The sequence below is a fragment of the Arctopsyche grandis genome, chromosome 13 (assembly GCF_051622035.1).
Source record: "Arctopsyche grandis isolate Sample6627 chromosome 13, ASM5162203v2, whole genome shotgun sequence".
NCBI classification, from domain to species: domain Eukaryota; kingdom Metazoa; phylum Arthropoda; class Insecta; order Trichoptera; family Hydropsychidae; genus Arctopsyche; species Arctopsyche grandis.
In genome coordinates, this window is record NC_135367.1 from 22,652,232 (window position 1) to 22,666,803 (window position 14,572).

The following is a 14,572-nucleotide window of genomic DNA, read 5'->3' on the forward strand; positions in this document are numbered from 1 at the left end:
CAGTGTTTTATTAGTATTCGATAAACGTTTGATAGTCAATTATTGTTTTAAAAATAGATTCCCACGCATTCTATGTACATATGTAGCTACGAGAAATATGACTAAGTAGGTATATACGTTAATTTCAATTAATGGTAAATTCATATACAGTAAACTCTCGATTATCCGGTTTGCAGATTATCCGTGCTTGAAAAATATAATTTTTTTTTCTTAGATGATTATGAGACGCACCGATTGATTGTGACCGTAAACACGCGTGTTATTGAAACAAATGATGTCACGTAGAAATGTTTTTCGTTTCCTTTTTAAATGTCTTTTACTATTGCGTTAATTCTTTCAGTCGCTTTTGATCAGCGAAAAAGTAACAAGTGCTTGTATTCAGAGCAGACTTTTTCGTAACATACGTATGTTTAATTATTTTAAATTGCTGATGATTACTGCATCGAATTTCGAGAAAATTTGCAATCCGATCAAATCTATAATGCAGAAGTGCTTGCCGACAAAAACGCTGGCTTCAATGAGAGAAAAGTCCGCCCTTGGACATAAATCGTCCAAAGAAAGCATAACTGTCATGTGTTGCGGAAACGCATCAGGAACTCCTCAAAATTCAAGTGAACTGAAATGAAAAATCTTCCTGTCAATTCCTATTATAGTCAGAAAGGGGCATGGATGGACAGGTAGATTTTTGAAGATTGGTTCAAAAAGAAATGGGTTCCAGAGGTGCAAGATTTTTAAAAGAATAAGGGATTGCCATATAAAGCAGTATTGCTATTAGATAATGCTCCTTCTTATCCGAACGAAAGCATATTGAAAACAAACGATGAACTTATGGTTACAAAATTTTTGCTCCCTAAGGGCCGGGCCGCACCGTGCAACTTTGTCGGCCGACTTGTTGCGCGACACGAAAAAATGTATGGAAATTTTTATTTTTTCATTTTATTTTTTATTTTTTCATTTTTCAATTAATCATGCACATTCACCTTACAGATCGCTCCAAAGCAGCAAATGTGCCAACAGATTAAGAATCGATACATCATACAATACATATATTATTATAAATTCAAACAACATACAAACAAATCGAAATAACATCTGACATCTATGGCCAGACACTAATATAAACGTCGTAAACAAATACGAATTATAACATTATTATTTTCTGTAACAATACGAAATATTTACATATATTTCAACAATCATCCATAGAGACATCTATCTAGCGAAACCTAAGAGATAATAATATCTCTAGGTTTTTCGCAATAGAAAATTGGATAAGAAAGCCAATTTTACAGGAATCGTTTCAAATCAGAAAAATTGACAAATTCCGATATGAAACGACCGACCTCGACAAACCAAGGTCTGGCCAGCAACGAGACTCCAGTTGGAAGCGAAATAGGCACCTCTAGCACGAGAGAATACAACACTTACCACTAGACCACGCCGCTGGTTAAAGGAAATATGTGTAACAAACAAGTTGACGAGTGTGGCATGTCGCATCTACCTGCATGCATTGGTCTGGTCGCCCTCAACCAAGTTGTTTGCGAGTTGAGCGGTGCGCCCCGGCCCTAATATGACATCTTTGATTCCGGTCTCCGTGATTTGACAGAATGTTAAATTACATAAAACGCAAATATCAGAATGCAAAGATCGAAAATCGAAAGATCTTAAGTCGAAAGATCAAAAAAAAAATGGTGCATGGTAAACGGTACGTACTCACTTAATTTGCGCGAGCAGGATACAACAGGAACAAGAGGAACATGCTTTTCCTCCCGTGTTAATGTGCGCGCGCAGAATACGGGAGGAAAAGCATGTTCCTCTTGTTCCTGTTGTATCCTGCTCGCGCAAATTAAGTGAGTATGTACCGTTTACCATGCACCATTTTTTTTTTGATCTTTCGACTTAAGATCTTTCGATTTTCGATCTTTGCCTTCCGATATTTGCGTTTTCTGTAATTTAACATTCTGTCAAGTCACGTAGACCCCTTTGATTCAGCCCATGGACCAAGGTGTATCATCAATGAAACATCTTTATCGTCAGTCTTCTGAAAACTCTTGTTGAGGAAGTTGACAACCTGATCAATTTCTGGAAAAAAATTACGATATTGAATGCTATACACGGAATAACACGATCTTGGTCAAAAGTGAAGACTTGAAAACAGATTTTATTTATTTATTTAAAAGTTTTGGACCATTGTAGCATTACAGGAAGAACTTAATGCGCCACAATGGCCTAGATAATAAAACAAGAGAGGGAGAAAAACAAAAAATAAATAGATAGAACAAAAAGAAAAAGCAAAAATAAGATTAAAAAATAAAAATAACAAAAAAAGAAAAGATGAAACGGATAGGGAGCGTACTTTTTCCAGGAATCGGGCGTTTTGGGTCTTTTTACAAAGCTAGAGTGCAAAAAAAAATGGTTCGGCGAACCTTTAACAAAGCACGGCCAACAATTAACAATGAACAACACGCTTCCGTTCCGCTCACTAGGCATGACATCACCTAATCCCCTAAAGGTCCAACCGCACTAGGCAGCACTGCACAGCAGTGACACTGCGCGTCAAAACTGCCTTTTGTACCAACTCTGATGTGCTGCGCTGCAGTGCAGCGTCGCCTAATGCGGTCCTAAGGTAAAACTGTGCGACAAAACAAGGAAAATTCCCACACTACGCCACTAGTATGTAAGTAGATATGAGCCGCTATATGTATTTGAAAGTGATGGAAGTCTAATTTTCAATTCCAAAAACACTTAACACAAAAACAGTTTGACTTAATTCACAAATTGCTATGCGAAAGTTGGCCAATTTATGATTGTTTTTATACAAAACCTTTTTTAAAAAAAAAGCTTTTAATCGACATTTTGAAGTTGTTGCAACTTCTCTTGGTCTAAATCGATCTGTTTAAGATGGTTCGGTGATTACTCACTAAAAAGTCACTAAAATCTCTATAACGCAACATCTGGCAGCCGAAAAGTCCATCATACTAACGATAACTATCATAGTAACGAGAACTTGAGTGCTAAATATTGTGTATTCGCGATTTTCATGGCAAAAATTGTCTTTGAGACCACCCCAATGTGACGAATAGTCCAAATACCGTTTAAGATGCATAGTATTTCATCAAATGACATCAATGTTCCTGAGCTGGCCAAATCTAGGGGGGGGGGGGGCGGAGGGGGCAAATGCCCAAATGATGACCCAGCATTGTGGACACTACTGTACTCAATAATGTCACAGGAATTCATTTATTTATTTATTTATTTATTTAATAGTTTTGGACCATTGTGGCATTACAGGAAGAACCTAATGCCCCACAATGGCCTACATTTGAAAAAGATATAAAAACATGATATAAAAACAAGTAAACTGTAAATAAAGGAAAAAAGCAAAATCAGAAAACATGGTTAAATAAAATAATAAAAAAAAGTAACAAAAGGAAAATAATACATCATTCAGAGAGAAAAAAAAATAACAAAAGTGTAAAAATTAAAAATAAAATCCATAAATCCCATTCTTTGTTTACACTGAGCAAAATTAAAATAGTATATAAAAATGTACAAAGGAGAAAGAAAAAATAAAATAAAATAAAACAAAATATGAATAAAAAATAAAATCACAGCGAGGCCCAAATGGAAGAGAGTAGATTAAGATATATATTCATAATCAAGCGGCTAACGACTGTAATGTATTTCCTAGAATCTAGATCGTTGCCTTTCCAAGCAAATGCGGCTTGAGCATACAAGAACTGTGGTGCTATAAGACCCCAACCAAACTGGTTTTTGTATAATGTAATTATAGAGACATACATTTTATACCCGCAAAAATATTTTCCTCACCATTTCAGAGTCTAAATATTTGGAACGGTAATAATACATTGCCATAAAAAATAACACTCCAGTTGAATAGTTCTCTGGTGTGCATTGTGGCAACACTAGCCGTCAAGTTTTGGCGCCAACTGTCAGTGACAGCGTGACGCTTCCTTCGTTAACTCGATCGTTCATAATGGCAGGTTTCGACGATCCTGGTGTCTTTTTTTCTGACGCTTTAAACGCTGGTGAGGCAAACGAGGGTGCACCAGCATTCACGCAAGTCCAGAGTCGCTTCAGAGACTTCATTAGACAGTTCCACGAAGGTCACTTCAACTACAAATACAGGTACCCATAATATTTGATCCATATAATCAATCCACACCGTTTCAATGTACACATAACACTTGAATCAATTCACTTTTAGAGATGCTCTGAAACGGCAATACAATCTCGGCCAATTTTGGCTCGAAATCAATTTGGACGACTTGGCAAGTTTTGATGATGTTTTAGCCGAAAAGTTGATGAAACAACCGGCAGAACATTTGCCCCTATTAGAAGAAGCTGCTAAAGAAGTATTATTCAAAATCTAATTTTCTAAATAATACGTTAATCACATTTTATTTTGTTACATTTATATTGATAACATTAGGTAGCCGATGAAGTTACAGCACCGAGACCGGAAGGGGAAGAAAAAGTCGAAGATATTCAAGTCATACTATCGTCAGATGCAAATCCGTCTTCGTTGCGAGCTTTAAAAGTATCAAATTATTCATGCAACATTGATATTGTATTTTTTTATTTTATATTAATAGATTATACTTTTAGTCTGAGACGGTTTCGCGCCTGATTAAAATACCCGGAATCATCGTATCGGCTTCCGGTATAAAAGCAAAGGCAACAAAAATCTCTATCCAATGCCGCTCCTGTAGAAATGTTATTCCTAACTTGCCGGTTAAACCCGGTCTTGAAGGATATGTTATGCCCAGAAAGTGTAATACGTACGTACTTCATACAAATTAATAATTATGTAAAATAATGATTTGTTTTTAAATTGATGACTTATTACAGAGAACAAGCTGGTCGGCCCAAGTGTCCTCTCGATCCTTATTTCATCATTCCAGATAAATGTCACTGCGTTGATTATCAGGTTACTATAATAAGACCGCTGTTTCTTAATATATATTAAATTACACACATCAATATTAACGCTATTACTACTTTCAGATCCTCAAACTACAAGAGTTACCAGAAAGTATTCCTCAAGGCGAAATACCAAGACATCTCCAATTGTATTGTGAGAGGTAATATAATCTAATGTAATAATTCAAATACAAATTTTTGATTGGTTTTAAATAATTTAATGTATTTTTAGATATCTTTGTGAACGAGCTGTTCCCGGAACTAGAGCCTGTGTACTTGCAATCTACTCCATAAAAAAAGTTGCTCAATCCAAGGTAATATACATAATCTACGAGCAACACACGTAGATTTGAGAAAAAATTCACTCAATTATTACAACCTAATACTAACCTTACTCTTTGAATGTTATCATAATAGCGTGACGGAAAAGAGAGAGCCATCGTCGGAGTCAGATCAGCATATTTAAGAGTCGTCGGAATCAAAATCGAAGGTGAAGGCCTCGGATCCATAACCAGCCAACCTATATCGGCAACCGAGGAAGAACAATTCAGACGATTGGCTGCATCCCCCGACGTTCACGAAAGATTGGCCAACTCTATAGCTCCAAGTATATACGGAGCTAAGGATATTAAAAAAGCTATAGCTTGTCTTTTATTTGGCGGTAAATTTTGATTATTTTAATTCCTATTTAGTCTTTATCAGTGGATAATTTCCAAACGACTATTATGTAGTTCAATCTGAGAATTAATCTAATACACATGTTATATTTCAGGCTCTCGAAAACGTTTGCCGGATGGTTTAAACCGAAGGGGAGACATTAATGTACTTCTTCTGGGTGATCCTGGAACAGCTAAATCCCAGTTGTTGAAATTTGTCGAAAAAGTATCACCAATAGGTGTCTATACATCGGGGAAAGGTTCCAGTGCTGCAGGACTAACCGCTTCCGTGATTCGAGATCCCGCTACTGTAATACATTTGTTGCAGACTTGTATATTTATGTTCATACTTTACAATGATTAAATATTGAATATTGTGAATGTTTCAGAGAAATTTCGTCATGGAAGGTGGTGCTATGGTTTTAGCTGACGGTGGAGTTGTGTGCATTGATGAGTTCGATAAAATGAGGGAAGACGACCGTGTTGCTATTCACGAAGCTATGGAACAACAAACTATATCTATTGCTAAAGTATATAATTGACTAACTCTTTGATATTAAAAAACATCATTTTTAGTTTTATTAATAATGCTTTGAATGATATTAGGCTGGAATCACTACTACATTGAATTCACGCTGTTCCGTGTTGGCTGCAGCCAACTCCATATTCGGCCGTTGGGACGATACTAAAGGAGAGGATAATATTGATTTCATGCCAACTATACTCTCTCGTTTTGATATGATTTTCATTGTTAAGGATGAGCACGATCAGGCTAGAGACATTGTAAGATGATTTATATGTATTACTAACCTTATTAAAACCACCTCTGATATTTATAACCTTATTAAAACCACCCCGTATTTTGGGCACTTAGCATTAATAGCAAACATTCGGAATAGATGCTAAAATAACAAACACAAGTGAAATTTGCATAAAATTTATAAAATTAATAGATAATTTAGAAGGGTCTTCCTATCCCTTTGTCCATTTATTATGTGAAGAAATTGAGGGGATAAAACAGAGCTTGCAGTTTACCATAGACGGTGTTTTTCCTGTCGAAAGTAAGCAACTGCTTTTGTCTACTACTGTAAATAAAAGAAGACAGTTGGAGCTGTGTATCCAAAAGGCTGCTCAAAAAAGCGTCTTAAAACTAGACTCGCAATATAAAAATCTATTCCTCCGAACATTGAGTAAACTATGCAATCCATCTGTGGCAGGTTCAAAATCTAATATTAATGTTAAAGAAACAGTTTTGTTTTTTAGAAACCTGCCATTGTTTAATGTATTAACAGAGGCTCAATGTTTGGAAGGATATCAGCACTTTTTAGGCAATTAATAGAGTATATAAAAAGTTAATCCACGCCGGATATATTGCTATTATTGATGGCAACAAAAATTAAATATGAAGAGTTTGGTTGTGCCGCTCTAAAATCTATTTGGTGTCCCGTTAATAGTGTGGATGCTGAAAGGTATTTTAGTAAATACAATATAATTACAGATCGTCGCACGAATCTCAAAAAAGAATCTGTAGAAATATGCTCCATGTTAAGTTTTAATCAATTTTAATTGGTATTATATTTTTATATTCATATTTTTTGTCTTTGTATTTTTATATTCATGTTTTTTTATTATAATTTTAATTTCAAAATATTTTTGAATTTTTCTATTATTTTTAATGTCTTTAAGTTATTATATATGTATGTATATAAATTTTATTAAAATTGATCGAAATTTAAAATTAAACTCTTCATAAAAATAGATGCTAAATTGAACATTTTCAATGCCCTAAAACGCTAAAATGCAAAATGAAAATGCTAAAATTGACAAAAATAGATGCCCAAAATACGGGTCTCTAGGTATGATATTTTTTCCTGTCTGACTCGTTTTTTTCCTTCTACATACATACATATAATTCATTTCGAAAATGGACAGATTTTGTTTGATTTTATCAACAGCATCCTCAATATATTATCTAAATCAAAAACCCATTCATAAAAGTAATAATGGGGGTATTTTAAAAACATTTCTTATTTTCAGACGTTGGCTAAACACATCATATCCGTTCATATGAATTCTGGTCAAGTCGATAACGATCCAAAAGAAGGAGAGCTATCACTCTCGTTCTTGAAGCGATTCATTGGTTTCTGTCGCAGCCGTTGTGGACCACGTTTATCAGCCACAGCTGGTGAAAAGTTGCGCAGTCGATATGTCCTCATGAGGAGTGGTACTGTTCAGTTGGAAAAAGCTTCAGAGAAACGACTTTCTATTCCTATCACTGTTCGGTAATACCATCATATGAACAAATCATTATAGTTCTATACTCTTAACTACAGTTTTAATATTTTTTTGTTTTATACACAGTCAATTAGAAGCTGTTATACGGATATCGGAATCTCTTGCTAAAATGCAATTACAACCTTTCGCAACTGACACTCATGTCAACGAAGCCCTTAGACTGTTTCAAGTGTCTACATTGGATGCTGCAATGTCTGGAAGCTTGGCTGGTATGCGTTATTTAAAATTCTTTTCTAGTTTACACTTATCAGATGAAAAGATGATTTTATTTGTCTAATTGTAGGAGCTGAAGGTTTCACCACTGATGAAGATCATGAGACGCTTTCTAGGATTGAAAAGCAGTTGAAGAAACGTTTTGCTGTTGGTTCTCAAGTGTCCGAACAAAATATTATTCAAGATTTCCTTCGACAAAAGTATCCTGAGAGGTCTATTTTGAAAGTCATTCATGCTATGATACGGCGTGGAGAATTACAACATAGAATGCAGAGGAAAATGCTTTATCGACTTTCTTAATTCTTGTTTTTATTTTATAATTATTTTTGTAACATTTTTACCGTGTATTTTTTATATTTAATAAATACAATTAGCAATTAAATGTAGAAATGTGCTACATATTCAATTCGACTATAACATTCACATGCATTTTATTCACTCCAGAATAAGTGCACTAGGTTCATACATACATAGTTTAAACATTTGCATAGAATTCCAGCAAATATTGGCTATGATAATCAATTCTAATATGCTATTGCAGAATATTGTAGATATATTTTTTCATAAGTTCAAATTAAATAAACCATAGTAACTGGCCTGAAATAATTAAGTTAATTATTTTTGCTTTTAAATTCGAGCGATCAACTAAAATGATTTCCGGTGGCCCTTATGGCACAAACTCTGAGTTTATAAAGACTCGAAAAATGAACTCTTACCTTAGTGAGGGTAGACGGTTTCGTCGGCTCCTTCCATGAATCACACATACACGTGTACTTGTCTTGTAAACCGTCTAACCCCACTCCTAATCTTGATACTTTGGTACAAGTTCATTTTTCGAGTCTTCATCAACTCGGAGTTTGTGCCGTAAGGTGCATCCAATGATTTCTCCCGTAATAAAATCATTTACATACCCTCGGTGGCGGCGACTACAGCCCTCCCAGTATAGTACAAATGCATGCTATTTTTGCCGTCCATATGAGTTGCAGGGCTGCAGTCCCCCCAGTATAATACATATGCATGCTATTTTTGTCTGCATTTGATCACCAGTATGGTCAACGAGCTAATACAACCCGATTAATCTCTGCAGCCCCCCCCCCCTCTAAGAATTCTCACGAGCCGCCACTGAATTACCCACTCACCTTTACTAAAATTATTATAAATTAAAAAAGCAACCGTGTTTTGTAAAATATTTTTAAAATGAGTAAATCGGATTTCTATATTTTTATTATATTTTTAAAATGAGTAAATCGGACTATACGGACTTCTTCAAATGAAACTGAAAATTGTTACGCAAATACTTGTCTTTAGATATATTTGAATACAATGAAAAAAATTATTGCGCAATAGCTTAAAATGTTAAAATACATTAATAATACTGGTTCATTAAATGAAAAAACGGTAATCGAATAATTGCGATCGCGCGCGCGACAATCGTTGCCACAAAACCGCGAATACGGAATATCTGGCACTCGAGCTCTCGTTAGTACAATATTTCACGAGGGTAGCTTTCGATTGATGTAGTTTTTGGGTGCCAGATGTTCCGCAATCGAGATTTTAGTGACGTGCGCGAGATCGCTTTTTGTAGAATAATCACCGAGCCGAAATAAACGGGTCTACCTCACGGGACCGAAAACGCAAATATCGGAAGGCAAAGATCGAAAATCGAAAGATCAACAAAAAAAAGGGTGCATGGTAAACAGTACTATGTATATATAATATATATGAGTGGCATGCGGTGAAATTATCTCTCTTTTTGTCATACAGCCTTGTTTAATGTGCGCGCGCAGGATTCGGGGGGAAAAGCCTGTTCCTCTTGTTCCTGTTGTATCCTGCTCGCGCAAATTAAGTGAGGATGTACGACAGGGGGAGAGAGACTTTAACCGCACGCCACTGATATATATATACTAACCGTTTTTCATATGTATGCATGATAAACGAACATTTTCGACTTTTTAACATTCGGTGCGGTGACGGTCACCCGAAATAAGGCCTGTTCATACTTAACAGCACTGCACGACTCCGTTTCAAATATGTCATATTATTACATTTCTATTCATATCTATGTACCTACACGTCGCGGTCACGTCATGTTTAAACACTTTGGCCGAGTGCAAGGTAAAATCGGCTTACTTATACATTACAGGCCATGACGATACGGCGCAATATTGCTTACGTCGTATTGTCGAGTACTTACAATATGAATGCATACACGTGCATTCGTAGCTACGCGTCAGAATACAAGTCAGCAAAAATGTTTCGGCGTTTATCGAACGAAAAATTATGTATAATCGCGTTTTTGTTGGAAGAAGAAGCTCAAGAAGGCAATAAAAAAGCACGGAGGTGTTTTGATGTGCATCCCATGTTAAAAAATAGAAAAACCGAAGGAGAGTTTTGGACACTGTATAAGGAGCTTGTGGATGATGGACAAAATTTTTGAAAAGTGTGACCAGTTTTAGTGTGACGGGTGATCACGTGTGACCGATCTAGAACGACCGGTTGTCCTGTGACTGGTTCACATATGACTAGTAGTCCGTTTACCAAATAAACACGTAGGTAAGAAAAATATTTATTATGGCCGTATAAATCGTTATTATGCGATGCGTATGATTTGACAGCAGTGTGGTGATGTGTCTGCGGCGAAATGGTGTTGCTCGATTCAGACAAGGTTTGATTCTATATGTTTAACTTCATCCACCATCCTATCACCTCTTCAATCATCCCCGGTCCCTCACGACTCCAATTTCTTCATTTAGACCGTATAATAATCAAGTTACTTCAATATATACAACCTAACCTAAAATACACTCCACATATGTTATTCGATCTATAACTCCCGTACTAGTCCAATCTAGAATAACACGTACAATTTGGTACATTCCATATTAACGTTACATGTTATGCTTTTCAGTTTATGTCACAACTCACAAAAATGTTCCAGAGAGGTAGAGTATCCGGCTGCGTGACCCTCACAATAAAACAATGTAAGGATTTTCATTTCCCTGTAAGATATTTGATTCAATTCAAGTGCACTTAAAATTTGATCATTTCAGATGATGGCAGAACTGCACCGACGCCGAAGAACGCAAAAGCTGACACCTCAAAACCTGTTACTTATCAGTGTTTAATAAGAGCGTCATCGAAGAATAAAAAGTTAGCTACGATTGTTAATCAAGAGGATGTGGTGAAATTCCAAGCGGCGTATTCACAATTATTAAGAGCGAATCTAGACGGACTTAAAAAGATAAAGAAACAAAAAAATAAATCTAAAGCCACGCAATAATGTAATGCACGCTTTACAATTTTAATTTATCTTTTTTTTATAATATATAATATAAAATAACTTATGTGAAAACAAATTAATTGATTCCCCGATTTATATTCAAAAGAAAAAAAATGGAATTTTACAAGAAACATCTGTAATTTGATACGTTTGTTATTTTTTTTATACATGCATTTGAGACTATATTCTATTCTCGTTCGTACGTTTGTTTGTGCAATATTGATTGTTCCACGGCTCGGTAAATGTTGACGTCTACCGAATAGTGTTTTAAGATATGACAGACGATGCATAATAATAAGTATTACATGTATTAAAATACAACATGCATAGTATTGAAACGATTGATTTTGCTCATTTTTGTCAACTAGTGAGAGTCATTACTATGGACACAGTGTACAATAAATAATGTATAAAGAAAATAGTTCTGCTGAAAAAACTTTTTATATTAAAACAAATGAAGAAACGCTGAATTTTGTTTGAATGAACCTTTTCCGTTTTGGATGTAAGCAGGATTATTGCCAGATTTCCAAAATCACAGATCGGGACATTCACTATTTAGAACGATCAAAAAAATTGATTAAATTATAATTTATGTAAATAAGTACATACACATGTAGATGAGAACATAAAAAATAGTCACTTAATAATCCACAGAAATCACAGTTGTTAAAATGTATTGGATACAATTACTGGAATTAGATTTTATACAATCAAAATAGTATTTTCCTAGCTTTTAGCTTGTTCACCAGCTTTGCTTGGTTCATTACAACTGCGTTGATTCAGAATTTAAATAATCCGTTTCTGGTGGCACTTTAGTTTGCGGTCTACCTTCACATATCTACTTTCGTATGCAATCTACCTTCACCATAGAAGTAGAATGCATAGAATGGTCATTGTTAACAGAAGTATCGTCTAAAAGCAAGCCATTGAAGTCAGAAGAGAGACGAAGTTTAGCAAACAATGTGGAGGCTGAGAGCGATTCTATGCATTCTACTTTTATGACCTTCACGTTTATACTTTAACTAGCTGAACCCGGCTTGCGTTGCAATGCCACAATAACGCATGCAATTCCCGTTCCCATTTGTGGGAAAAATGGAGGCTTTGAATAAATTATTGCGTTGCAATAACACTCATTCCCGTTTTTGGGTGATTTTTTTTCACAGTAATCACAGACATGCATTCAACAAATTCTGAAAGTTCCATCGTAATCGGTTTAGTGGTTTAGAAGCTTATTAGAGACACACACACACACAGACATTCATTTATATATATACTAGCTGAACCTGTTCCCATTTGTCGGAATAACGTAGGTAGCGAACACATTTGAAATTATTGCGTTGCAATGACACTCATTCCCGTTTCCGTTCCCGTTTTTTTTTCACAGTAATCTTCCCGGACATGCATACAACAAATCCTGAAAGTTTCATCGTAATCGGTTCAGTGGTTTAGCAGCCTATTCGAGACACACACACAGACATTCATTTTTATATATATAGATAACGCTACTCTAGTTGTTACTACATTTAATCATAATAAAATACGACCTATATAAATAATTACATTATATTAATTTTAATTGAGCTATTGGGCACGTCTTCATCATATACATCAATCAAAATAATTATTGAAGCTGAGTACTAAATAGTATTGAACAAATTACACACAACAAATCCTGAAAGTTTCATCGTAATCGGTTTAGTGGTTTAGGAGCCTATTCGAGACACACACACACACACACAGACATTCATTTTTATATATATGTATATAGATATGCAGTCTCACTGTCTCAGTTCTTAAAATAGAGTATTACCGACCATAACAACCTAATCTTAAATTAATAGAGTCAACCTAACTTAACCTAGACTAACCTGACCCTTAAATAAATAGGTGTTGGCTGCTAAGATATGTTTTTTTTTGTGAAAATATTGATAAAATGAAACATAAAAAAAAAACATATCTTAGTAGCCAACACCTATTTATTTTAAGGGTCAGGTTAGGTTAGGTTAAGTTAGGGTTGGCCCTATTCATTTAAGATTAGGTTGTTAGGGTCGGTATTTTCTTAGCTGCTGACGATATTTTGATAGAAATGCTTCGACAACATTATGGGGCGGCAGGAAAAAACAAAAATTATAATAAACAGGTTGTTGCTATCGATATAAATAAAAAAAATAGTCGACTGCGATTCAAAGGTATGTAGTTCGCATACTAAAGCAGCACTCATTAAATATTCTTTCGCAAATTGCATTGGAATGTAGAATTGAAAAGATATGGGCCACAATTTTATAAAAATTATTGCAAACGGAATGAACTTTGAAAAATATTCTATCCATTTTTCATACATTGTTTTTTTTTTCGTTTGCTTCAGTAAAAATTTGTTTAATAAACAGACATCTTCGTATAGAAGGTCAGCATTGCAAATGATATCAAATAATTTTGTTAATTCTTCAATTAAAGAAAATTTGATTATCATGTTTGGTTTAAGGACAAGACTTAAATGGATTGAAATTCGTTACTTTTGAAGTCGGGATTTTCAGAGGTAATGCGGGACTCGGGATTTGCCTGTTGAACTCGGGACAATCCCGCTCAAATAGGTACGCCTAGCAACCCTGGATGTAAGACAAAAATAATTCGAAACTAGAGTAAATAATTTATTGTTTAAACATAATTATAAAATATTACTGGTAATAAAAATATATAATAATTTCAATACACAAATATATGAGCACCGGTGAATATTCGAGATCTTCTCTTAAATCCGATTAAAAATATTAAAATACACACGATCAAGTTAAATATATTGAGAATACACAATTTAATATGCTACATATGTTGACCTATACATTTCCATACAAAATATTTTAATACAGGTTTTTCATTCCAAATTGTTTCATTACAAATTGAAAAGTGGTCAATTTGGAATGAAAAGCCTGTATACACAAAGAGCATGTAAAAATAACCATGCAAAGTTCAATCACAATTTGTACTACCATATATAATATGTGGTAAACGGATTATTGCGCAAATTGCGATCATCATTGCCACAAAAATCGCGAATACGGAACATCTGTCACTCGAGTTCTCGTTAATACAATATCTCGCATGGATTGATGGAGTTTTTGGGTGCCAGATGTTCCCTGATCGAAGTTTTAGTGACGTGTGCGAGATCGCCTTTTGCGGAATAATC

General features: G+C 34.9%; 2 protein-coding genes across 2 annotated transcripts; both read left to right on the forward strand.

The window, feature by feature from the left end:
* The first annotated feature begins 3,886 nt into the window (after positions 1-3,886).
* Mcm5 (Minichromosome maintenance 5) lies at positions 3,887-8,708 on the forward strand. The gene is made up of 14 exons (XM_077444052.1): positions 3,887-4,149; positions 4,229-4,376; positions 4,454-4,561; positions 4,630-4,802; positions 4,873-4,951; positions 5,029-5,105; positions 5,177-5,258; positions 5,362-5,605; positions 5,717-5,910; positions 5,990-6,130; positions 6,207-6,383; positions 7,638-7,882; positions 7,962-8,104; positions 8,179-8,708. Exons 1-14 carry the CDS (start codon positions 3,998-4,000, stop codon positions 8,406-8,408), a joined length of 2,193 nt encoding a protein of 730 aa, XP_077300178.1. The 5' UTR covers positions 3,887-3,997; the 3' UTR covers positions 8,409-8,708.
* Positions 8,709-10,691: 1,983 nt separating this feature from the next.
* Srp14 (signal recognition particle 14) lies at positions 10,692-11,856 on the forward strand. Its single transcript, XM_077444135.1, has 3 exons — positions 10,692-10,773; positions 11,017-11,089; positions 11,159-11,856. Exons 1-3 carry the CDS (start codon positions 10,750-10,752, stop codon positions 11,386-11,388), a joined length of 327 nt encoding a protein of 108 aa, XP_077300261.1. The 5' UTR covers positions 10,692-10,749; the 3' UTR covers positions 11,389-11,856.
* Positions 11,857-14,572: the final 2,716 nt, after the last annotated feature.